This window comes from Vulpes lagopus, chromosome 20 (assembly GCF_018345385.1).
Source record: "Vulpes lagopus strain Blue_001 chromosome 20, ASM1834538v1, whole genome shotgun sequence".
Classification (NCBI taxonomy): Eukaryota; Metazoa; Chordata; class Mammalia; order Carnivora; family Canidae; genus Vulpes; species Vulpes lagopus.
Window position 1 is genome coordinate 3294398 of NC_054843.1, and position 25261 is coordinate 3319658.

The window sequence follows — 25261 nt, forward strand, 5'->3', positions numbered from 1 at the left end:
ATACTCCACGAAAACACTGTTTATCCTGATTGCTGAGATTCAGGGACCCCCTTCAATTTCAGGCCTCACCCTAGCCCTGTCCGGAGCCCAAGGTCGGGGGGCTGTGGTGTTCTTGCAAACAAGTCCTGGCCAGACCACTGGTCTTGAAGGAGGGAGACCCCCAGTCACTACCCCAGCCTGGATGACCTGACCCGAACCCAGGGCCCACCAGCCCCTTCTACTGGCTCCCGCCTGGCTTCGTCCCACCCCCTTCTAGATAAGATATATTAAGATACTCAATCTCTCAGCTACCTCTGCCTCCCACCAGCACCCATGTCCTTGAGCATCCCCCGAATCACATGACACACACCCAAGTCCTAGAGTCCGTCCTTTCTAACATCGTCTTACATAGATGCCCCGGGATGCACGGTGTCCCTTGGCTCACCAAGTTCCTGTGGTCTTTGGCAGGAGGGCATCGCCAAGACACAGGATGAAGGCTTGGTGGGCTGATGGGGGCCCAGCGACACATGGTCTTGACCAGTTGTCCTCAGTGGGGCCCTCACGCTGTCGGGGATGTTTGGAAATCTGTGGCATGTTTCCGGGTATCGGATGAGAGGGGGACACTATTGGCATCCAGTGGGCTGAGAGCCACACAGGCAGGGGGCTGCAGGGTGCCAGGGTGACCTATGGACTCCCTGCTGGATGCTCAGGGCAGCCACAGACCTATTTACAATGACTTTGACCCTAGAACCTTCTTCTGCTTCAATCCAAACACCAAGTTGTGGTTTGGGTTTTTGCGAAGTTTGGAGATACCAGGATCTCCCAGGATGCAGCATCATGCGACTCGAGGGAAGGCTTTGCAGAGTTTGGAGCTTCGGCCAAGAAGAATCATCTCAAACACGTCACCACCAGGGACGGGGCCCTCATGGCTTGTGCGTTGTCCGCCGGGGCGGGGGGGGGGGGGGCTGCCTGCCTTCCTAGGGGAGCACTCGCCGAGGGCGGCTCTGTGCGGGGCGAGCCACCCCCGCACCTCCTCCCGCGCCGTCCCAACACGTAGGGTCGCTCCCTCCACCATTACTCTCCCTTCACTTCTCCTAGTTTACAGGGCATGACGCATATTTATTTTTTCAAAACTTTGTGTTTATGCACGTTACGAAGTATTAAGTTACGAAGTATAACCTCCTTTCAGGAGATCCTTGAGTCCTTGATATGAAGAGGTGGCCTCTGCTGGGATGAGCCTCACCTCCCAGGCAGGCCCTTGCCTCCTCTTGCCCAGTCCCCAGCAGGGCAGCCCCAGGAGAACCCTGCCTCCCTGGCCTCTGTTTGTTCCCATCCTTTCTGTCTTAAACCTGGAGCACGGTTTTTGAACTCATAAAATCCCAAAGGCTGGCAAATGTGCTCTCTGGCTCCCCTTGCACAACCTCCCTAAAGCCCCCTCCTCCCCTCCCCAGTTCAGAGGAGGGAGGGTCCCAGGCTCACAGAAGCCGGGATAACATGACCTTGGCTGGCACCGGCCCCATCACTCTGCACCTGTGCTTCCCGCTCAGGGGCTCTGTTCCCTCTTCCCCCAAACAATCCATTTCTCCCCAGTATCCCCGCAGCTGCTGAGGCCCAGTGGGGAAAACCCTGGTGTCATGCGCCCCCGGCCCACCCTGGCGAGCCTGAGCCCACCCAAGCACCCTGCTGGAGGACCCAGAGGCAGGCACCTGGGAAGGTGGGGTCTGAAGCTGGGTCTGTGCCTCCACCCCAACCCCCACCCCACCCCGGCTCCCACCCCAGGGCTGGGATGGAGCCCGGGGAAAGCCCTAAAGCACCGTGGTCCCTCCCTCGTCCCCGTCCTCCTTCTCTCCCCACTAACACCACTACTGTACCTACCACAGGGCTCGTTCCAAGACCGGACCCGGGTGTCAAGGTGCGGGCCCCGAGGACCAGGATCCCCGCAGGTGTCGGCAGCTCTCCCTCACCGCTGCGTTTACAAACCCACCTCCAGTCTCTGTCCCTGAAGGGGACACTTCATGTTTGCCAAATGTCAAAGTTCTTCCTCATTCTCCTTTTCCTGTGTTTGAGCCGAACCCATGCCCTCCATGTCCCAACCCCCAGAGGTGTCCTCTGTGCCAGGGGAAAGAACCAGACTGCGGGGAAGGAGGGTTGTAGGGATGCCCTGCCCCCTACAAACGATAAGAGAGCAGCTGGTGCTCCTTTAAGGAAGGCTCAGTGCTGCGGGGCCACCCTGATCCACACGCTGCACCCCACGGAGCCCCACAGCAGCCCTGCGAGGTATGGATCATAAGTGAGAAGGGGAGGCCCAGCGCCCAAGGTCACAGCAGAGAGGGGGACAGGAGCCCAGAGTCTGGCTCCGGGGTCTGCACGCACTCCCCAGCTCTCAGGCTAGAGGAGGACGTTCTTTCCTGGGTGGGGTGGCCTCTGGGGGAAGCGGGGAAAGAGGCAGGTGGCTCCAGGGCCCTCAGTAAGTAGCCGTGGCTGCTTTGCATCCTCCAGAGACAGCTAGAGGCAGCTCCACCTAACCTGCAGGCTGCAGAAGGTTCTAGAGGGCACCCCAAGTGTCCTGGGAGCCCCCAGGGGAAGCCAGAGGGACAAGATGAGCAGGTGTTTGGGGGAGGCTTGCAGAAGTCCACACCACCCACCCCTGCCGTCTGGGACCCACTGAGAAGCCCCCCTCAGGGCTAGCCAAGAGGACCCACCCCCTGGTGGAAGCCAGGATCCTGGCAAGCCCCCAGCTCACAGGGCTGGATACCCTGGTCCCAATTTACCTGCAGGGGCCTGGGAGGGGGAGGCCTGCAAGTTCAACAATAGAGATCCCAAGGGCAGCAGGAGGGATCTGGAGAGGGACGGGGCTCCCTGCAGCAGGGCAGGGCAGGGCAGGGTGGGTTGGGCTGCAGGGGTGTGGTGTTGGGCTCCCCCCACCCCACCCCCGTACGACCCTCTCATGGTGGTGCCGCCCACGAGGGGCACCGCGGCAGGTGCCCAGCGAGGCGGGTAGAGGCACGACTGACTGAGCACCTGGCAGGGACATCCCGGCAGGTGTCAGACCCCGACTGAGCACCTGGCATTTGCTAACTCTCCGAACGCTCCTCGACGAGGCCACAGAATCGGGGGGGGGATTGGTTACCACCCCCACTTTCGGAGGAGGAAACAGCCACGTAGTATCTCGGTCGGGAATTTGCAGCCGGCAAGGCTGGCCTGTGAGGCCGCGCAGGGCCCTGAGCCCTTCTGGAAGAGCGAGGTTGGGTTAAGGCGCCTGCCACAGCCGGGCCACCCTGTCTGCGTCCCGTGCCCGGGCGCAGCGGACGCCGGAGGGAGTCACCGTACTTGCTGTGTTTCAAATCCAACCTTGTGTAAAGGTCTGGGAATGACCCGCGAGGTTCAAAAGCACGGGCTGAGGGATCCCTGGGTGGCGCAGCAGTTTGGCGCCTGCCTTTGGCCCAGGGCGCGATCCTGGAGACCCGAGATCGAATCCCATGTCGGGCTCCCGGTGCATGGAGCCTGCTTCTCCCTCTGCCTGTGTCTCTGCCTCTCTCTTCTCTGTGTATCTCTGATGAATAATAAAAAAAAAAAATCTAAAAACAAAAACAAAAGCTCGAGCTGAAATGCAGACAAGCTCGGCTCCAGCGATTACTTCTAATTACTCAACTTGCCAGAAGCCGAAAGTCCCCCCAGAGCCCAGCTCTGCCCCCTGTGGTCTGCGGGACCAGCCGCGGGTCTCCAAGGGGATGCAGAGTCTTTCTTGGGATTCAAAAAAAATTTTTTTTTAGATTTTATTTATTTATTCATGAGAGGCAGAGACACAGGCAGAGGGAGAAGCAGGCTCCGTGCAGGGAGCCCGACGCGGGACTCGATCCCAGGTCTCCAGGATCACGCCCTGGGCTGAAGGCGGCGCTAAACCACTGGGCCACCGGGGCTGCCCTTTCTTGGGATTTTTAAACAGTGTTCCTGGCTGGGGACAGCCGAGGTTCATAGAACACGCAAGGGAGCGTTAACCAATTTTAAAACGGGGTGGGGGGGGCGGCTACGAAGTGCGACAGCGTGGACTGGAGACTCTCTGTCCCTTTTCCCCAAACCGCACCGAGAAATCGTATATTATTCTCCCTTTGCCAGGGACGAAGCTGAGAGAAATTTACCCAAGGACACAGCCTTGCTGGGGTGCATTTGTGGGGCCTCGGGCAGCACGAGCCCCCCGTGGCGCCATCGGGCACCCTGCGTCTCAGCTGACCCCGGGGTGGGGAGGCCCAGACGGCACCCACTCCGCTTCCACCCGCTGGTCAGAGCGCCTCTCAAATACGCAGCCATCCGTGGCCCTGAGTGAATCCGCGTGATGAGTGGGGTCCCACGGGACCCAGGATCATCTCGAGGTCGAATAACTTCCTCACTGACGTGCACGGGGTACACGTACGGAGAACCTCCCAGAAGCCACGGAACGAGGACGTTGATTTGCTGCTGCTGCGAAGGGGGGGGGGGGTAAATGCTGGGCTCTCCGCCCCCTGTCGCACCCGCGCTGGGGCCATCAAACCTCATATTCCTTCCTGTGATGTGTGGGTGCCTCCCCACCCCCGTCCCCCACTCTCGAGTCCAGTGGGGCATTAAAAGTGTGGCCCCGACGTTCCTTGTCCGGCTGCGGCTCCTGCGTAGACTGCGTGGCTCTGCCGTCCCCGAATGTGTCGGCTGTTCACGGGGCTTCATCCCTTGTTCGAAGAACCCTTCAACTTTCAAAGGCATAAAGAGGAGGGTTTTTGCTTCACGCTCAGCCCCCAGGGTCCGGCTGGCAAGGGACCCAACGGGGAAGCCTGGGGTGGGGGGGCGAGAGATGAGGGGAGCGGGGAGTGTCAAGACCGCAGGGCGCCTGGCGCCTCGGAGCGCAGCGGAGGGGGGTGGACCCGCCTGGGGCAGCCCCGGGAGCCCCTTAGGCCAGTCCCTTCTGGGGCAAGAGCAGCCCGGCACGGGAGTCGTGCTGGACCCCGAGGGGCAGAGATGGGGTGGGCGGTCAGCCGTGTGGCCTCTGGTTCCGCCAGATTCTGGGGATGGACTTGAGGGTGGGCGCGTGGCTCAGCAGTCGTTCCGGAAACTTCTCCCTCACTGTGTGCTTGCTCTGAGCCCCTTCGGGGGCTGGACATTCTCCCCCTCAGACCTCTGGCCTTCAGGGTTAGAGAGGTGCGGTCATGCTCTGCAAAGAGTCAGGCACCCCCTGATCCTCGATGTCTCTGTCGCCAAACTAAGGACAATGGCCATGGCTTCATCGGAGGGTGTTTAATGGTGGTGCCGGCAAGACGCAGGCTCGGGGAAACCCGGGAGGTCAGAGCCAGCACCGGGGGCTCGGCCCGAAGACTTCGGGGCCGTAGTGGGGGGGGGGGTCCCAACCCTTCTGAGCGGTGGTGATCCTTCTTGTATGTTGTGTGTTGCTTTGGAAAGCGACATGCGCTTTCTGCGGAGGGAAGGCGACACCTGGGTGATTGCATCTGCATGACACGCCCAGAACAGGCACAGCCACGGAGGTTGGGGGGGGGAGGTTAGTGACAGCTGGGGGGCTGGGGGTGGCGGTGGAGGGGAGTCGCTGCTGATGGGCTTGTCTTGGGGCCCCCGAGAATGTTCCGGAACTGGAGAGCGGTAGCAGGTGCAGGATTCTGTGAGACCCTGGAAAGCAGCGAATTGTGCACTTTAACAGGGCACATTTGCACATTAAATGAGCCCCGGGCTTGTCCCCGTCCAGGTGGACACACCTCCGCCTTCTGACGCTTGGGGCCCCAGAATTATGAGCCAGTTCTCGCCGGGCCGCTGCGTTTGCACCTGTTGGCCTGGTCGCTGCAGCCCTTCTCTCCTTGGTTTTGTGGGGTGCTGGAGCTCCCTCCGCCCCTCCTCCGCCCCTCCTCCTCCCCTCTTCCCGCCCCCACCCTGCACTCCTGCCTCCCTGGTGCTCTGTCCTCCAGGAGGGGGAGGTGGCTCAGGCGCCCGCAGGCACAGCCCCAGAGCCCAGCGCCCGCTAGAGGGAGCCCTCGGGCACCCACAGCTACCCTCCCACCCCAGCCTCGGGATGTGCAAGGATCCCTTATCCTTCTGCCACCTGCTCTCAAAGATGACAACCGCATGGGGAGGTCAGGACAAATGGGACCAGTTCCGGGGTGACAATGGGACAGGCCGGGCCGCCGGGTTAGCACCCCCCCCCCCAGGGTGTGGGCCCTGAGTGCAGAGCCTCGCAGCTAGCTGCTGGCACAGCACACGAGCAGAGAGGAGAGGGAACAGCTGGGGGCGTCAGCCGATCCATGGAGCTGAAGGTCCGTCAGGCTGACCGTCCCTCTATTTAGAGGGTTTTATCTCTATTTCTTGTGTCATCGTCTCTCTGTAGCACAAGGCTGCCCACAGGAGCGCTCACTTTGACTGCCAAGGCCACCGCGATGGGGCCAGCGAAGACTAGCACCCGTGGGTGGGGTGGGACCGTCTTGGAAAAATCTTTCCAGACCGCATCACCGAGGCCTGCGGCAGCTTCACGGGGGTTTCCCGTCCCCCGCACACCTGCAGCCCCAAGAGTCACCACGTCCAGGTATGACGGGAGGCCACAGGGCGAGAGACAGAGTGCCGGCCACGTGGGATGGTCCTAAAAGCTCCCCCAGGGGCCCCGTGGCAGTAGGGGGGGAACGCGTGAGGCCTGCAGGTCCCCACCTCCTCTCTATGCACCTGTGGCACATTTTGGATCTCCTTCCCCGTGCATGTATTTCCAGAAGGGCCTCTGTGATTTGAGTTGTACGTTGTAAGGATATTAGTTGTTTTCCACAACTGATATCCGGGCTGGAGGCAGGGGGTGCCGTGGCCTCTCCCTGTGGGTGCGCCACCGCTCTCCGCTGTCGACTCTGGGCACCTCATGTGCCTGGGGTGGGCTGCGGGCAAGATCATCCACTTGGGTATTTTTCGTTAAAATGAGTACGTAGAATTTTTGTGACTTAAAGATCCCAGTAAAGATGACTTTGGAAAAAGTGCGGGAGGAGTGGGGATTTTGGTGCGGGAAGGTGGTGAGTGGTTTGGGAGCGTCGGAGGACAGAGAAGCTCGGGCAGGACGAGGGGACTGGACGTGCACAGCCTCCTCCACACCTACAAAGGTAACCCGGTCCTCCCCTTCACAGCCGTGGCCAGGTGAGGATCCCAGAGTGACACCTGCACCCAGGCCCAGCCTGAACCCCAGCGCTGACCTATGCGGGGCCCTCCGAGATGCTCCTGGGGTCACCCGCCCATCATCTTGTCCCTGGGAGAGACTTCCTCCTCTGGTCGTGGGGGAGGGATTTCCCCGGCCACCTCCTGTGACCATACGGATTCTCCTCCTTAGCACAGCAGTCCCAAAGTGTCTTCTTCCCACGGCGGGAGGGTGCTGAAGGGATCGAGAGCCCTGGCTGCCCTGCCAGGCTGCCGCCTTCGGAGTTCGGCCTCCACCCCTCGCGTCAGGCAAGTGGTCTGGCTGTGGCTCTCCCGCCCTGCCCCGGGAGGGCATTTAAATGAGATGGTCCCTGAAACCACACTTGACCCTGTGCTCCCACAGAACAAGCGGGGGCTGGCACAACACCACTGTCACTCTTTTCGTCCCCACTTAATCCAAATCTGTTATATTGCCGACCGACGGGACTGCTCCATTAAGAGTGAGGCTCTCGGGGCGCCTGGGTGGCTCAGTCGGTTAGGCATCCAGTTCTTGGTTTCAGCTCAGGATGTGATCTTGGGGTCATGGGATCGAGCCCCAGGTCAGGCTCTGGGCACAGCTCAGAGCCTGCTTTGGATTCTCCCCGTCTCCCTTTGCCCTCCTCCCAAATAAATAAAATCTCTTGCTCTCTCTCTCTCTCTCTCAAATAAATAAATAAATAAATAAATAAATAAAATCTTAGAAAAAAAATTAAAAGTGAGTCTCCATCAAACCCCAGGCCAAGTCCTCCCGGCAAATGTGAGACCTGGCTTTACTGGAAAGCAAGGAAGAGCGAGAAACCAGAAGTCTGAAAATAACAACGCTTTATTCGATTTATGTCCCATTTTCGTTAAGTGGCATCTAATTTCAGAAAACAAAGTTCAAGTCTGCAAAAAACGCACATACAAATCTTCTAAGGAGTCAAGTCTACAGAAAATGTACACAACAGGACCACGGCCTGTAAGGTACGGTTCGAAAGCTCACATTCTAGGGTCCGCTCGGGTCTCTGTTCTGGGGAGAGTGGGACAGCTCTTGGAACAGGTACCCGAGAGGGCCGACGTTATTTTTAAATATTTTTAAATATAGGTATGCACGTACGTATATACGTATGTTGTGTTCATCTACGACGGTGCGAACGTCTCGCAGAGTGCAAGCAGCGTATCCCTAAGTGACACAGCAGGATCACTGTGGAGTCATCCACACGGTGTCATAAAAAACGGGGCATCTACAATCACAGATCGGATACGCAGATGCGTGCACGTGGTCGTGCGCTGCTTGAAAATGTTACTTGCATTGACTCTTGCTTTGGAATAACCACGGGGTAACACTAAGGAGCTGCTCATCTAATAAGAGGCGACAACAGTTCACACCAGATTCAGCTCGCACCCACCTGTCTACGCGGGCGATACAAACAAACGAGGGGTAAAAGGGTTGGCCACACGGAGTAACTTCTCAAACATACATGTTCTGCTGAGCAACTTACCTTTCACCCCCCTCTCCAGGGATCGTGAGACTCTAAAAATGGGAAGCCCCCACCGCGTGGCTTTGGTGGCCCGTTTTACTAGCAATTTGGAGGATAGGATCTTTTCTATCATTTTTAATTGGCCCAGAACTTTGAAAAATGAGATGTTTATGATTAAGCCCAGGCAGCCTGTATTCCAAACGTCACAGAGGAGAGAGCCCTGGGGTACACGATGATGGAATTAAAAAAAAAAAAAAAAAGGAAAACTATAAGAACCAAAGAGCTATTGTGACCATCGAGATACTTTCAGAAAAACTGAGACCCGTGGCACTGTTCGGGTTGGGTTGCAGCCTGGGGTCCCCCAGGAACCTATGAGTATAGGGCTCTCGACCTTAACCCTGTGGTCCCCATGACTCACGTCTCCCTTAGGCCTGATTGGTCCAGCAGGAGAGGGCCCCTTCCAGGCCCCCCAGGAGGGGAGGTTGTTTGGGTAACCTGTCCTGCAGAAATGGGCAAGCACTGTTCCTGCAAGCGCCCCATGCTGGGCTAGGACCCACGGCTGAGCTAGGACCTGCTGCCGGGTGGCCCTCTGGGCGAGGGAGGTGGGAGGTAAAGTGCACACCCATGTAGGGGCAGCAAGGCCTTCAGCAGCCTCCGTCCGGGGGAGACAGGTCTGGGGGCCTCCAGAACAGGACCCTGCAAGCCAGCAGGAAGCATCACCCTCAGCGCTCTGACGCCCACCTGCTGGGGCCTCCCTTCAGCATCCCACCCAGCTGGCCCGGCCCTGCGGCACGTGGGGAGCTGCTCCCGCGAGCACAGGTAACAGCAGGAGGCCTACAGTGAACAGAAGGAAAAACCATCTACCTGGACACAAAACCAGGGCCACACTGACATTCTTGTGCAAGGTGTAGGTCAAAGGCCCCCGAAGGTGACCAGCGGGACTCCCTCTTCCCTTTACACTGTCGGCTCCAAAACAGAGGGAAGAGCCACCCTGCTGGGAAAACTTGAGCCGGATGTCATGATTTTGAGTTTTGCTGCTTCTTAGTCATGTGGCCCCAGGGTGCGTGCTGGTCCCAGCGTTCAGTATTCCTGCTTCAAGGCTGAAAGACCAGCTCTGAAACCACAAGCCCCCTGAGCAAGGCACACGTGCCAGTGGCCACATCCTCGGCTTGGGCGGAAAGCCAGGTGGGGGTGGTCGTGGGGTCATGGGGAGCCTCCCGGGGAGCAGGGGCAGATCGGGGAGGCCCAGGCGAGCAGCTGTGGAGGGACCCGGGTGGCTGTGAGTGCTCCTTCCCGCAACCTCAGAAAGCAGAGCCAGCAGGCTCCCCCCTCCCGTCCCCAGGCTGGTGATCAACAAGGACACTTTTATGCCTCTGCTCTTGGCTCTCCAGCTTCACAAGGGTCATTATGCCACCAAAAAGCCCCTAAGCCCTGCTCCCACCCATGGCACTCCTTTGGCCCGGCCAGAACGTGCACCTAGCGGGCAAGGTTGTTTTCTCCTTTTTGACACCAGGGGCCTGTTTTGGAGATGAGGGAGGCTGCAGGGGCCGTGAGCCTGACCCATGCTCACAGGTGTCCCGTATACAGACCAGCTTTATATAAATGCAAAACGGGCTTCCTCAGTTGGCCTCGTGTGCGCGACGAGGCCACAGAAACGTCTGTTGGAGGAATGATTCCAAGTTGGCGCGTTCAGAGGTAAGATACTAAACTGGGCTAAGCTTCATTCAACCATCCTGTTTGTACAAAGGTGAGAAAGAGGAGCCGGAAAAGCGTGCGGTGGTTCTCCGCAAATCCAGCTACGTGTACCAGCAGAAGGGTGGACTCGAGGGCCCTCCCCACGCCGCCCTCCTGCCCCGGAGCCTAGGATGCTACAGGCTGAGCTGGGCTTGCAAGCGCGCGGTGGGCTTTCTTGCCGGCCTCTGGCTGCCGCTGGCCCCAGGGAGGCCCGGGACACGGGCACTGCAGAGGCTGATTACCCCAGAGGAATCTCCCCGACCCGAGAGGCTGAGGACAGAGACCCCGAAGGACTGCGGGGTGAACGTCGGCTGGGCCGAGGGACAGCTGGCTGGTCTGCAGAGGCAGGTAGGTGCAGAAGGAGAAGCAGGGGAGCTGCTGGGCACGCAGCGCCATTACAATTGGGCCCCATATGCGGGGGGGCCTCCGGTTTTGCAGGCCTGTCACTTAGGGAGACTCCTGGGACCATCCGTTCTGGGACTTTGCCCAGCCCGGCCCTCTGCTCTGTGTACCAGAGGTGGGAGGGAAGACCAGTTTGAAGGCCAGGCCGTAAGCACCACCGCCCTTGGACATCCTGGCTCCGGAGAGGCTCAGACGGTGCATAACACAGGCAGCCTTCGGGGTCCTGCCCACATGGGGGCCAAACCTGGGGAAGATGTGCTCTCCCGCTCACAGCCGCCTCTGCAGAGGCCGGGCCAGAGAGGTGGGTTTCTAGAACGTGGGGGCAAGGAGCAAGGGATGTCCCTCTGAGGAATCACCGCCAGCTTCCGTGTCCCCCGAGACCACTCTAAGGCAGAGAGGCCTGGGAGGGGCCGGGAAGGGAAGACTCAGGCCTCAGCACGTGGGGGTCTTGGCAAATTTTTGAGGTTGTGGCCAACATGAAGGGGGCAGGAGGACGTGGGTGGAGAGTCTGAGAGAACAGAGGGAAAGCACACAATTTGAAGACAGTCCCACATAAAACATGAAGGTGTCCGAGAGAGAAAGGGGACTGTGGGGAGGGGGAGCTAGACCAGCACCCGAAGTGATAAAGCAGACCTCTTACTGGGCGTGCCACAGATACATTCAAAATGCAACCTGAAAACCCATTTTGCTGAGTTACATTGAAGCAGAATCATTTTGAATTTGAAGCATTTAACACCGAACACAAGTAAAACGTTTTATATAAAATATTTTATTAGCAGTCTTGCTTTCTTCAAAGCATCTAACTTCACATTCACACACCCTGCACCTCCCCGCCTTGGGCGTTCGGGGACGTGACGAAAGCCTCAGCGGGTTTTAACTACACTCGCAACCATCTGCTCGGCAGGCACAAAGTGAGGGGATTTCTTCTTCTGGGAGTAAAGGGTGACCGAGAATTTAGAGGCGAAGCAAATGCTGCAGAAAAACACTACGAGACCCACACCTGGAGCAAGCCCACACGTGTGTGCACGCGTGCACACACGCACACACCGCAGCCCGCCCCAGCCCGAGCGAGTCCTCAGGCACGCTGCGTTAAGAAGCCAAGACCCGGGGCAGCCCGGGTAGCTCAGCGGTTTAGCACTGCCTTCAGCCCAGGGCATGATCCTGGAGACCTGGGATCGAGTCCCACGTCGGGCTCCCTGCATGGGGCCTGCTTCTCCCTCTGCCTGTGTCTCTGCCTCTCTCTCTGCATCTCTCTGTGTCTCTCATGGATAAATAAATAAAATCTTTAAAAAAAAAAAAAAAAAGAAGCCAAGACCAGGCAAGGGCAGAGGGAAGCACCTCTCTGCAAGACGGGAGTCAGTCAGCCTCCAGGCCGGTAGGGACACCCCCTGCCAGGTGACTGGGGGCTAGGGGCATGGGCCACCCTCCCACCTCAGCCTTCTGCTTGGTGACAGCAAGTCCGTGATGAGTAGCCACTAAGCTAGTATTGCACTCTATGCTTTACAACATATTTTCATGTGTATTTGGACGTTACAAACAGGAGGCAATAAGGCAAAGCGGAAAAAAAAAAGGCTCTGGGGTCAGACCGTGGCTGAAATTCCAGCTGCGCTCTTCCCTGGGGTGGGACCTGGGACCTCACCTGCCCTCCCGCAGCCCTGGGTTCTGCACCCCTAGAATGAGTACATCCCCTCCTGCCTGCGGCACTGGAGGCCAGGCCACATCTGGGTTCCCTCCTCTGGGTCCCCGGGGCCTGGGACAGCACCATGCATGTGCGGAGCGTCAACCACCGGGTTTGCAGAGTGAGCGGATGAGCAAAGGACCTGGGTGGCCCTGGATGCAGGGCCCAGGACATCTGACGGGGAAACACCACACCTGTCCCTGACCTCACCTGTCCTGGTAGCGCCCTTCTCAGGGTGGGGCCATGGCCTCTCTGTGGGGCTTTAGGAGGAGCTTTTACCTAAAAGCTTCAGTTCTGTTTGCTGGCCCGGAAGGCCCCTCACCCAAGACGACTTTGGCAGATTCCAGCATCTTCTATGTAAGATGTTTCCCTGGGTTGCTTCCCACGGCACCCACGCAGGACCCTTTGAAGAGCTGACCTCTCTGGCTCATACTCAGCGAGGGCAGGAGCAAGGGTGGCAAAACGTGCTCTGAGTGTGGACGCAGGCGGCAGGTCCCAGAGCCCCGGCCCTGCGGCTGGAGCAGGAGCAGGACTGGGAGCAGTGGCCGGCGTCCCGGCTGCCCCCCCCTCTTCTCTCCCGACAAACTTCACTTAAAAGTGATGTCCTTCGGCCTCACTCCCGCCTCCGCTAACAAACACGGGAGAGGCTGCTCGTCGTTCATGCAAGATTTCATTCTTCCTTCTAAACCAAGAACCGCCAGCAGGGATGAAAGGAATATGTTGGGGCGTCACGTTCAGAAACCCGGCGGGCGGCCTGCTTTCCGTCCCTGTGCATGAAAGACAGCGCGCGGCCACCTACCTCTTCGCCACGGCGATTTAAAACAACAAATCAGAAGGGTGTCTGGACGTCACCCTAGGCCACTGGAATGAGATGTTTTATCTGACTCCCTGGGGATGCAAACCACACACCTTTGCATCAGTGCCGCCACCGCCGAGGGTTTGTAAGAGAAGGTGACAGCAAGGGGCACTTGCCCATGAAGAGGGAAGAGGGGGCATCCCAGAGCTGACACAGCCTCGCTCCACACCTGAGCACCTGGACCATCTTTCTAAGCAAATCCTCCTGCCTGGCGACAGGGGCATACTCGCCACACACCAGTCAGCGCCCTTCAAAGGCCACCCTGTTACTTCGCATATGTGTTTCCCTTGAAGCAGCCGACAGCCTCACGTCCCCGCTTAGTTCATCTATTAAAAGGGACGAACGCGATTTATCAACCGTGGAAAATTGAAATGCGAGAGGCACGAACTCCTAGGGAAATGATTCCTTCTGAGGGCGCAGGTAGAGTTGGAAACCAGATCTGCCATCTCGAGCCATCTCACTGTTTGCTTCTGAAATGGCTGAGACGGGACACGGCGGGCTCGGTGCGGGGGGCGAGCTGCCTGTTGGCGGGGATGGTGGCGCGGCTCCAGGCTCTTCCCTCCTTGCAGCCCACGGACCTGCAGCCCACGGGCCCACCCAGAGGGATGGAGGTCCTGACCACACCTGCTGTGACGCGGAGGGTGGTCGCCACCGTCCCCCTGCGTCCCCCTCCCCATTTCACCAGGCTGTTCCTAGACGGGTCTCCCTACCTGTGACATCTTGCAAGCAAATCTATCGTGCAATTAAATGAAAGCTCTTTATACCCCCTAAGTTAGATCGGGGGTAGATGACTTAATCTGGAAGGTAATGCCGCATTTGCGCAGAACACTGAAACTCAAAAGTTACATTTTAATATGCGCGAGCGTGTTCACCATAGAGGATCGAAGGGTGAAGGAGGGATCGCTAAGCATTTGCCAGTCAGATCTGGATGTGAGTAAAATTCGAACTCTTTCCCTTCTCTTAAAGTGGAAAATTGGAGCTTTGGGAACAAAACCAAGGAGTCGAAGAGCCTCGTAGAGCTGAAAGCGAGCTGTTCAGAGGAGACGGAGACTCAGAGAGGAGACAAGCGCGCCCAGGAAACAGTCCATCGCCAGGAGACCCCAGCCCCCCGGGGGGTGAGTTTCCAAGCGGGAAGCAGCTGTTCCCTCCTTGGCCTTCCCTACCTCTCCCTACGGTCGCCTCTGACAGCTGGCAGGCACACAGGCGCCAGTCAGCAAGCCAGGGGCCGCCGACCTCGCGGCTGCACCTGCCACCGCTGCCCCGAAGGGATTTTGCTTCTGTGATTCCATCACCGGGAAGAAGGAGCTTCTGGTCTATGACATCGACATGAGCGCAGCGCCAACGAGGAGGAGATGTCACGGACACAGGAGCCGGGAGGTGGCACCGCCCAGGACCCTGCGCCCTGTCTGACCAAGCCGCGGGCACCGGGGCCATGCAGTCTATGCTGGTTGCTCCTGAGGCCTCAGATGCCTTCCACCTGCCTCCCCCACCGCAGTGGGCTCCCTCCCCCCACCCCCGCACCCCTGCCGCCCTCCGTGGGCCGCTCCCGGCTTTGCCGCCCACTCAGCTTCCCAGCTCCCGCGGAGGTAGTTGATGTGATACGCGAGCAGAGGGACAGGTGTGTAAAAAAATCAACACGGCTAATCTTCTAGACATTTTTTAGCAAAATTCAGGTGTTCAGAAAGTTAGGAAGAAATAAACGATATATTTTTGCTTAAAATAAGCGGCACGGGGCGGGTGCAGGGGGCAGAAAAGGCTTTGGGAAGGCTGGCCGATGGCACCCTCCAGCTTTCTGTACTTTCGGAAACGCGTGCAGCCCCAGAGCCCCCTCTCTGCTGGGGACCCCGCCTGCGTCTGTCACAAGTCCTGCCTGAACACGAGACCAGCTCCGCGGCTTAGTTACACCCCTCGTATCTCTAAGCAAAGTGTGTTATTTACCCTGAATAATTTCCTTTAACAGGTACTAAAAAGATACAGTTTCTTAAAATGAATGAGAGTTATCGGCTTTTGGCTTGGAAAATGACTTCTCCCCGGAGAAGGAGGCAAACCGTTAGGAGGCCAGGCCGCCACCGGCGTGGGCCTTCCTCCCCGGCCGCCCGGCCTCCGCTCTGCCGCCGGCCCCCGCCTGCCTGGCCGCCGCGGCGTTCAATTCTGCAACGAGGACACGGCATCTTTCTACACCTTCTTCCCAGGTGAAGCCGGAAAGGGAGATGGAGACAGGACCCCAGCCGGCTGGGCGCGGACGGGCAGCACGACACCCGCGGACGGAGCGCGCGGCCGGGGGCTGGGTGGCAGGGGTCCCTGTGGCTCTACAAGTGGCCCTGGGCCGCGATGTCTATGTTCATGTCTCCTGGCACTCGGGTGTTTTACCTCTCCGCCCGGATTTTGTATCTCAGGACGAAATAGGCGATGAGGCGCAGGGAGATGAAGAAAATCCCCAGAACGATGAAGTCCAGGTAGAGCTTGGCATCCTCCACGTCCAGCTCCCTCAGGATGGCTTCCGACTTCTGGAAGTGGCACGTCTCATCGATGCCACAGTGCAGGTCCTCTCGATCCAGGCCGTAGATGGACAGGATGACCCCTTCGAAGCCGTACCTGCGGAGGAAGGCACCGGGCGTGAGCAAGGCCCTCCCGGCGGCCAGCGGACCCTGCGCCCTCGCACCGGCCTCCATCTGCCGAGGGAAACGGGGTCCCCCGCCTTGCCTCCCCAAGACCTGTCTTCACGGAAACACTTCCCAGACTCCCAACAGCCTCTCAAGACAAGCGCATCCAATGGCCTGGCTAAGGTTTTCCCAATTTTTGTTTCCTCCAGAGCCTCTACCCACCAAGCCAAACTGAACAACAAATAGAAGGTATTTGTTCAGGGGGGAAATGAATCGGAAAGAAAACTCTTTGATCCTCTGATAGAACATATTTATTTTTTTTAAACAGATATAATAAAGGGCCTGAGAGCCTTCAAAGGACTCCGGAGCATTTAAATAAAACCCTTCTGCGCCATCCCATGTCTCATTCTGCTCCAGCCCTACAGTGTCAGAACAAAAACACCAATTTTGAGAAGAAAGACATGGGTGTCTGATTTTCTGGCCCTTGGAACGCGCACGGATTGTTGAAACTCTGTACGAGTGCTTTGTTTTGATCTTGTTTTCCTGAACAATACATCTGGGTCTGAGCTGACATTCTAGAAAAAGGAAGCTTGTTCCTAACTTTGGATTTTATGTGTCACATGGGTCGGCTACAGCTGGGAGCGAAGAGCTCTTGAAGACAGGCGCTGCCCAGTGAGGCCGGCGTGCCAGGACCTGGGGCCGAGAGGATGCGCTGAGGCCCCGAGGGGCCCGGATGGTCTTGTTCAAGGATATTAGGATGTTTAAAGCACGACTGGGTTTCCACTGGATTTATAGTCAGAACCTTGGTGGGAGCACCAGTCACTCCAGAGAGGAATGAGGTTCGTGAGATGGGAACACGCCCCCCCCCCCATGCAGCCCTCCACAACATGCAGAATGTGGGGGTTCACTGCAGTTTCTTCCAGGCACAAACCACTAGTATTTATTCTATGCTTGGGTGCATGTGTGTGCATGTGAGCATGTGTGCATGTGGGTGTTCGTGAGGGTGGGGACACTCCAGACTTAGGAAAAAATGAAAAGCACCAATGGTCCTGGACTCATGATGCAAGCCGCACACTGGTATTCAGCTGGTGGCTAAGAAGTGGCTTCTTTCCCTTCCCTCCTGTCCACATAGAGCTCCCGAGCCACGAACGCTACCTGACGTAGGAGATATATGACATCCACTGCAGGTAAGTCGGGATGGTGTCGAAGCTGACGAAGAACCCCGAGAAGAGGAGGACGGGGATGGCCGTCACGGGTCCCACGAACGTTGCCACCTGGGGGGACACACACGGGACTTGCTCAGGGGCAGCAAGCGGGAAGTCCAGCCCGGTTTCCTCACGTGGCCCCCGGAGGCTGTATCCCACGTGTCTGGGGAGAGTCCCCAGCAGCTGGGAACAGGCCAGGGCTGCAGGCGGGTCACCCCAGGCCAGGACGCAGCCTGTCCCCGTGCAGGGGGGCGGGGGGATGTTGTGCTCAGAGGTCCCCAGCATAGGGGACGGAAGGTGAAGAGAGAGAGCGCCTCTCACAGGAGGCAGGGACCAAGATGCCCGGATATGAGGCTGCAGCGCAGCCTCTGGAGGGGCGGACAGTCAGGTGCTGTCACCATGTCCAAGGGAGGAAGGGGCCATGAACACCATCCCCCGGGTGCTCAGAGAGGCAGGCAGGGCTGCGCACTTTCCATGGCGATCAGATGGACACCTCGCTGCGCCTATCCACAGGTGAAGGGACTGCCCGGAGGCTAAGCAGTCACTGGTAGAGGGCTCTGGAGACGGAAACGGGGAGTCCATCATACCCAGCGGCTGGGGAGGGGTGTGTGTGTTGGAAGGCCTGGGGTGCACACCAGCTCTGTGGCTTTGCTTTCGGAGGACAGAACTGACCTAAGCACCCCGAGGTGCAGAAGCTGCAAAAGCACACAGGTTTGGCAGGCTGGGGGCAGGACACGTGAAGCCCCAGGGCAGCGTAGGGGCACGGTCTGCATTTGGGGGGCCAAGGGATGGCGGAGTGGATCCCCCAGAGGCAACAAGACATAGGCATCGAGAGCTTGGACTCCCAGCCAGTGGCATGATCCCGACCAGGTCATGCTGCCTCTCTGGGCCTCAGTCTCCCCCACTATGAAATGGGGATAGCACCACGCCGGGCTGGTGGGTGTGCCTGGGGGGTCAGTGAATTAAGATGTGGAAATCCCTGGGAAAGCATGTGGTGGGCAGGAGGTGCCACCCACGGGCACTGTCAGTGCACCAACCCCGACTAGCCACGACAACACGATTCCTTCCCAGGGGATGGATCTGGTGAAGCCAATCTGGGAAGTCGGGGCAGAGCTAGGAGGAGGCGTTTTAGGGAGGAGGGGCCCCGGCGACCCTCGGGTAGAGAAGGACACCCTCCCGTGCTGTGTCCTCAGCTGGTACCTGCAGGGACGTGGAGGCAGCTCCGATCAGCAGCCCCAGGGACTGCGCCACCAGGGACGTCATGGTGCCCAGCGCGGCGAACAGGACAAACCTCACGGCGTCAGACGGCTGTGACGTCATCCAGTACACGATGCTGCAGTAGGCCACGGGGAACATGATCTGGAAACACAGGGTCCGTCAGCCCTCGTGGAAATGCGTGTTTCCCACCCCGTCTACGGGGAACGGTGGAGAATTCGTGCCCCTTTGCTAACACACCTGGAAGGGCACGTCGGCCATGGTCTTGGCTAGGTAGTAGGCCTTCAGGCTGTACCAGTAATTCAGGTGTTCCCGAAGAAATACTCCCATCTCCAGGGGAACTAGGAGACAGAAAGAGGGAGAAGGGGTCAGGCGGACACACCCAGGGAGCCGGATATTTGCCCAGGACACCTCGGGCTGAGCTGAGAACGCGGTGTGACCTGCAGAGCGTGCAGCACTCGGGAGATTGAGCTAAAACACAGGAGATGATCTACCAGCCGGGTGACACCGCCGACCATTCTTGTGACCCAAAGAGTCGCCAAGCGGAAAATCAGTGGAGAACGCCGACATGGGTACTGGGCATTGTTTCAGCGACTCGCACAACTATTTCCTGCCAACCTCAACACTAACCAGTGTGATTCCTTCCATGGGCAAGAGCCCCCAAGCCGGTCCTGAGAATTCAGGGCCATTTAGGGTGGCAGCACCGGGGGAGTTTAATGCTGGAGTTCACTGTCAGCCGGAAGTGAGCAAGGGCAGAGTGCTCTGCAAACAATCTGGAACCCCATGGACATCCATCTAGAAACAGCTTTATCCACTCGCAAATTCGGCCACGGCAGGCTGGCTTACTAAGCCAATGAGGTGACATTTAAACAACAAGACGCGAGGGATTTCTGATTAGAAAACCTTCGGCCTTCCGCAATGCTCGCAGGTCTTCCGTTAGTGATTAATTCCTTTAGCTTAGACATGGGATGCATTTTCTCATCTAAGAGAAAACATGACAGTACCTGTCCACAAAGAAAATGATGTTTCGAGAAACCAAGACGTTATGTGTCAGAAAGCTCATCTATTGGCTGAGCCAGGACCTCAGTGCCCCGTTGGTGGGAGGGTGTGCAGGGCCAGGCACTCACACGTGAGAACGGTGGGCATGAGGGCCGCAAACATGAGGAAGAGCATGGAGAAGAAGAGGAAGCCGGAGTTACTCAAGACCTTCTTGGCCTCGTTCCCAATCCCCAGGTACAGCAGGCCGATGAGGAGGCCGATGCCAATGTGAGACGTGATCCGCAGGTGCGTCAGGACCTGGGGGCACACACAGGTTCTCGCTGATGTGCGTTGGGGTCGGGCAAAGACTGCGGGGCCGAGGCCTTCCGAGGCATCGGTCCCCGATTTCTCCTCCCGAAGAATAAACCCCAACCCTAAGCCAACTCTCTCTCTCTCACACACACACACATGCACACACACACACACACACGCACACATGCACACAGCAGTTTACTGCTGTTCAAACAGAAGCAATTGGCATCCTCTGTTCAATCCCCTTCACAAATGGCACGACGGGCAGTCTGCCTTCAGGGGAGGGAGCAGGTGAAACAGTGCTGGGGGGGCGGGGGGATGGATACATCCTGGCCCCTCCTCGGATGGCTCTGGCCCAGCCAGCCTCAAGCCCTCCAACTTTCAAAGTAGGTCCCAGAGGCCCCACTGGGCACACTCAGCCCTTCCTGGCAGGTAGCCTGCCAGGTTGTCCGCTGTGACGGGTGGATGTGATCACAGCTCCTGGTCACTGGCCACCTCCTGCTCGACCACGCTCTGGGCCCCTGGGCCCTCAGAGCCTCCCGGAGTGACGAGCACACTCCCACTTGGGCTTGGCCAGAGGAATGCAAGCACAGGAGACGTTTGCCGCCTCCAGCAGGAGGTTTTACAGGCTGGCCCCTGCCATGTTCCAGGAAAGGAGCTGTGTCTCCATGCTGGGTCCCAGGATGAGACGTGTGGGGCAGGGCCACAAGCCACAGCTGCCAACACACAGCACCAGTGCAACGTATGTATTTACTGTCATAGCCACCGGCGCCTGGGGAGTGTTTGTTGAGCAGCATCGAGGACGGAAGGCTGACCGATGCAAATGCAGGGAAAACAGCCTGAAAGTTCCGTCGGGATGAGTAAACCAGAAAGTGATCCCACAGCTTCCTTTGCCATGAAAAAGTGCTTGCAAACAGCCTTACCGAATCCCTCATGATACTGAGGAAAGTCCTTTTGAAGAGGATGCAGAACTGGGTGAGGCAGCTGGCCGAGAAGCTGTGGCAGCCCTCCATGGAGGTGGAGTCCTGCGGGCGCACACGGGAAGGGGCGAGGTGAGCCGCCAGCCCTGGCCGCATCTCCCCTTGGCTAAGAGAAAGCCCCCATGCAGCAGGGTGCAAGATGCAGCATGCAGCTGTCCCGCGGGGGGCCGGGGGTTTGCATTACCTTTCTCAACCCCTGCAATCGTTTTGTCTGCTTTACCTCTTCAGAGGGCCGGTGCCAAAGAAAAGGGTTCACCTCGGCATCCCCCCCAGGCTCTCTCCTGTGCTCAGAGTCACACATGCCCTCCCGGACGGCTCTCACCAGGCGGCTGTTCTGGTCGCCGTATTCGCCGGATGCGACCTCCATGACTGCGGGAGACACAGACGGGTGAGCCCCGGGCTCCAGGGAGGAGCCCCCTGTGTTGCTAACGTGAACCCGGGCCTTGTTCATTTGGCGACAACACAGCCTCGAGCCTCGCGGGAGTACTTTTAGCGGGTTATGGGGATGTCGCATGATAGGATAAGATCATTCCACCACCAATATTTCTTCAGCTCTAGGGCCCCCAGGGAGGGCATTTATCACATCAGGATCCTAGAAATGCAAATTCAGACGGAGACGCCAGGGAGCCCGAGAGGTAACCAGCTCATGCGTCTACTAACTTATTCACCCACTGATGTTTCTTGGGTGCCTGCCTCAGGCATTCAAGCCCCGGGACTGGAGCCAGGAGATGCGTGGAAGGGGGCTTGCGTGTCACTACAGGGCTCAGGTGGGAGGGACGGGAGCAGTGACCGTCCTTCAGCACCACGGACAGCCCTTCAGGCCCACCAGCCTGCTTGGGCCCCTCGGCCCCCTCCTGGTCCCCGAGGACTGTGTCCTCCACTGCCCCTGCCCCTCACTCCCACGGCCTCTCTGTGGCCCCTGGTTCCACACCCCACACGAGGGCTGCTCCTTCCCACTCGTGACCTGCGGTCTCCCATGCTGCCTTCCCATGGCCCCTTCCCTCACTGACGTCCTTGAGGAAGCCCAAAGTCCCCGGCCTTCATCTTTTGGCCCCCAGTCCTCTGGCCACACCAGCTATCTGCCTTCCCTGAGCCTGAACCAAGGCAGCCAAGCCCTCTTAGATCCTATCATAAACCAGGACATGTTGCCACAAGAGAATGTCATCATCAGTGACGCCACATGAACCCAGCACGGCCGGCTCACGTCGCCACTCACACTCGCCATGCTCCAGATTGCCACTCTCCCCTCCTTCCATCCTCTCTCTGGTGACGCAGAGGGAAGAGAAGCTGCCAGAAGAGAACGCTCTCACCTTCCCGAGACCTTTCCCACAGTCCCATGTGCCCAATTTCCTACCCCCTAGGTTCTCTCCTCTTTGCAGATGCTGGACCTCCCCACTCTGCCCCTGCTCCGTGGCCCCTGTCCCCACCTGCCTTCTCTCTCGGGGAACAGGGGTGTGATGGTCATGGGCACCGGCCACTACCTTCACAACACACTGAAGCCTCCATTCAGGTGAAGCTCCCCTGCCCCTCAGCCCCTTCCATCACAGCCCACTTCTCAGAAGACAGAAGCTTGGCCTGGGAACCATGTCTCATGGAACACAATTTGGGGGATGACGTTGTAGAGATATGGAATCCTAGCAGTGCTGTGGGGGAAAACATCTGGATGGGAAAGGCTGACAGCTGGGACAGAGAAGGAGGGTCACCAGGTTGAGAACATCCTTCCTCACACACCAAATTCACATTCACCTGGAACCTCAGAATGTGGCTTTATTTGGAAAGTGCTCTTTGCAGATGTAATTGGTTATGGATCTTGAGATGAAATCATCCTGGATTTAGGGTGAGCCCTGAGTCTCATGACTGGTGTCCTTATAAGAGTAGGAGAGGACACCCAGAGACACAAAGAAAAAAGCCATATGAGGACAAAAGCAGAGTATGGAGTGACCCAACCACAAGCCCAGGAACGCTGGGGCCTGCAGGAGCTGCAAGAGGCAGGAGGACTCTCCTTTGAGCCTTCTGAGCCAGCATAGCCCTGCCCACACCTTGACTTTCAGCCCAGAACTGCAAGAGGATGAGTTTCTGCTTTTCAGGCCACCCAGTCTGTGGGGCTTCCTTGCAAAAGCCATGGGCAGGATATACCTGCAAAGACTAGACCCCAACACAGGGACCAAGGTGGGGGAACGGGACTGAGTAGGGGGTGTCAAGCACTTGGCGGTCTAGTAAATATGAGTCTCGGGAGAAAAGGAAGGCAAGAGGGATGCCAGGCTCTGTGGCTTGCAGGGTGGGATGGTGGGGGAAGAATTGGTTTTGGAGATGTGGCCTGGAGAGGCTGTGGGGTTTGCTGACAGACGTGTGGGGTATGGTGTGCAGGAAGGGTGCTGGGCCCAGAGACCCAGTAGGGGAAATGTGATGACCGGCAGGGGCGTCATGGCCCTGGAGCGCATGGCTGAGAGGAGAAGCCAGGGGAGGCACCTGGAAGCAACGCCAGCGTGCAGGCTCCTACATCTCAAGGCCCGAGACACGGCACACTTGGCTGCCAAGCTCGGGACCAAGCTCAGGAGAAGGAACTCGGACCATCAGATTGGTCTCTTGGTCTCTGGACTCTGAGCATCACCTTTTTGTTATGTTTGGTAGAAATCTAAATCAGCATTTTAACAACTTGGTGAATCAATGTAAAAGGGTCGTTTTTTAAATTTTTAAATGTTATTTATTTTCAGAAATAACTTCGTTTAAATCAGAAACCTAACACAGCACAGCATTAGGAAAACCAGCTCCTAACAAGAGCATCCTTGTTCTAGTTCCCAGATATCTTCTCTGGAGGAAGGAAAACCTCTTCACTGTTCTTAAAAGCTCCACCACAGGACAGCGGTCGAACCATGTGTGGAATATGAAAGGAATTTCTGATTTGGGGGCTTCAGGTAAAAGTAGAAACCCACTGAGTGTGGACAGAGCTCCCTTCTTTCCCCTCCAGCTGGTCAAGGCTCTACTTACCAAAATCAGCTGGGTTGTGATAGGTTGGGCAGTTCAGACCTAAATCCCTCAAGTACGGTACAAGATTTGAGACTTTTCCCCGGTACACACATTGTCCTTGACTAAGGACATAAAGCTGGAAAAAAAGAGAGAGGGAGAACATCGACCTTGTCCCACCTTGTACAGCAACAGGAGCCGTCAATCCATATACCCCTCGATCCACTGCCCATTCAACCTCCATCCATCCATCCATCCACCATCTTTCCACCCACCCATCCATCCACCCTCTCACTTATCCACCCATCCACTACCCATTCAACCTTCTATCCAACTACCTATCTACTCATTAATCTATCCATCTACCCATCCATCCATCACCCATTCCAGCTTCCATCCATCCATCCACCCACCCACCCGTTTACCCATTCAGCCTTCCATCCACCCATCCATCCATCCATCCATCCACCCATTCATCCATCCACCCACCTACTTATCTACCCATTCATCTACCACCCACTCAACTATCCATCTACCCATCCTACATCCATCTACTTATCTACCCACTCACCCACCCACTCATCCATCAGCCAATTTCTCTCACTTTCAGGAGAGCTTTCCATTACGTCCCCAAAATGTGAAAGTTCAACGGGAACTTTAAGTCAGGGAAGATATCAAATGGACAGGCATTGCTTTATTATATTGCTTTTCTTCCCCCTCACACTAACCACCTGCTAGGAAAGATTTTGAAACTATACACATTTCATCCCTGGGCCTGTGTGTGTGTGTGTGTGTGTTTTGCTTACAATATCAAAACCTAAGATTTATAATAAAAGAAATGATGTTGCACACATAGGATAATCTATCATTTAATTCTGTAAAACAGGTGTCCCCCATTGTTACAAGGGCAGGGAAAATGAAGCTTTAGCAATGTCTGACCCTGTGGCCGGATACCAGCCCCAGAGGGAGAACACTGGCCAGCTCTTTCTACCCACTACCGCCCTGCCGCCTTAGCTGCTTATGACTCTAAAGTCTTCTGAAACATAATATTTAAGGCCACTCAGAAATGAAGACACCCCTGGGAACTTACAAGAAGCTGTGAGTCCCTGGGATTTGGTGTCACTTGGGCTGTCACCACACGTACCTGGTCAAAGAGTTCGAAGAGCTTGGCGCTGGGCTGGTGGATGGTGCAGATGATGGACCTCCCTCCTTGAGCCAGTCCTTTCATCAGGGAGACAACCTGGAAGCAGGACGCGCTGTCCAGGCCACTGCAAGGCAAGGGGCACCGTGAGACGCCTGTGGGACCCCCCCCCAAACTTTAGCCCACATTCAAAGCACAGGGAGGAGGTCTATCCTGCAGCCTGAGCCGTCTTGTCTTCTAGAGTCAGACAGGGAGAGAGGGAGGGGAGTCAGGTGGGACAAGGGATAGGACAAAAAGGGGCAGGCAGAGCTTGTGCCTCCCCCTCCTGGGGCGACTCAAGGGGCCCCTATAAGAACCCTGGCGGAGAGCGCAGGGCTCTTCCCTCCACTGCCCTTGAGTACCTGGTGGGCTCATCGAAGAACATGACGGGAGGGTTGTTCACCAGCTCCAGGGCGATGGCCAGGCGCTTCCGCTGGCCGCCAGAGAGGCTTCCGGTCCGCGTGTTGGCGCAAGACAACAAGCCCAGAGCCGTCAGGATCTCCTTGACCTGCAGGAGCAGCAGAGCCAGAGTGGCCGTCAGG

At 57.5% G+C, this 25261-nt stretch overlaps 1 protein-coding gene across 3 annotated transcripts in view; it reads right to left on the reverse strand.

The window, feature by feature from the left end:
- Nucleotides 1-7957: 7957 nt before the first annotated feature.
- ABCG1 (ATP binding cassette subfamily G member 1) overlaps nucleotides 7958-25261 on the reverse strand; it is a 75440-nt gene continuing 58136 nt past the window's right edge. For 2 of the 3 annotated variants that reach the window (XM_041735230.1, XM_041735228.1), the window contains exons 6-15: nucleotides 25082-25227; nucleotides 24684-24807; nucleotides 23564-23678; nucleotides 20760-20944; nucleotides 20519-20620; nucleotides 19433-19601; nucleotides 18546-18646; nucleotides 18291-18449; nucleotides 17041-17159; nucleotides 7958-15877 (exon numbers count right to left, since the gene is read on the reverse strand). In XM_041735230.1, coding sequence (XP_041591164.1) covers nucleotides 15649-15877; nucleotides 17041-17159; nucleotides 18291-18449; nucleotides 18546-18646; nucleotides 19433-19601; nucleotides 20519-20620; nucleotides 20760-20944; nucleotides 23564-23678; nucleotides 24684-24807; nucleotides 25082-25227 — 1449 coding nt within the window. In that variant the 3' untranslated portion in view covers nucleotides 7958-15648. The remainder of the gene's footprint in view (nucleotides 15878-17040; nucleotides 17160-18290; nucleotides 18450-18545; nucleotides 18647-19432; nucleotides 19602-20518; nucleotides 20621-20759; nucleotides 20945-23563; nucleotides 23679-24683; nucleotides 24808-25081; nucleotides 25228-25261) is intronic. The other variant, XM_041735231.1, reaches the window with a different exon arrangement.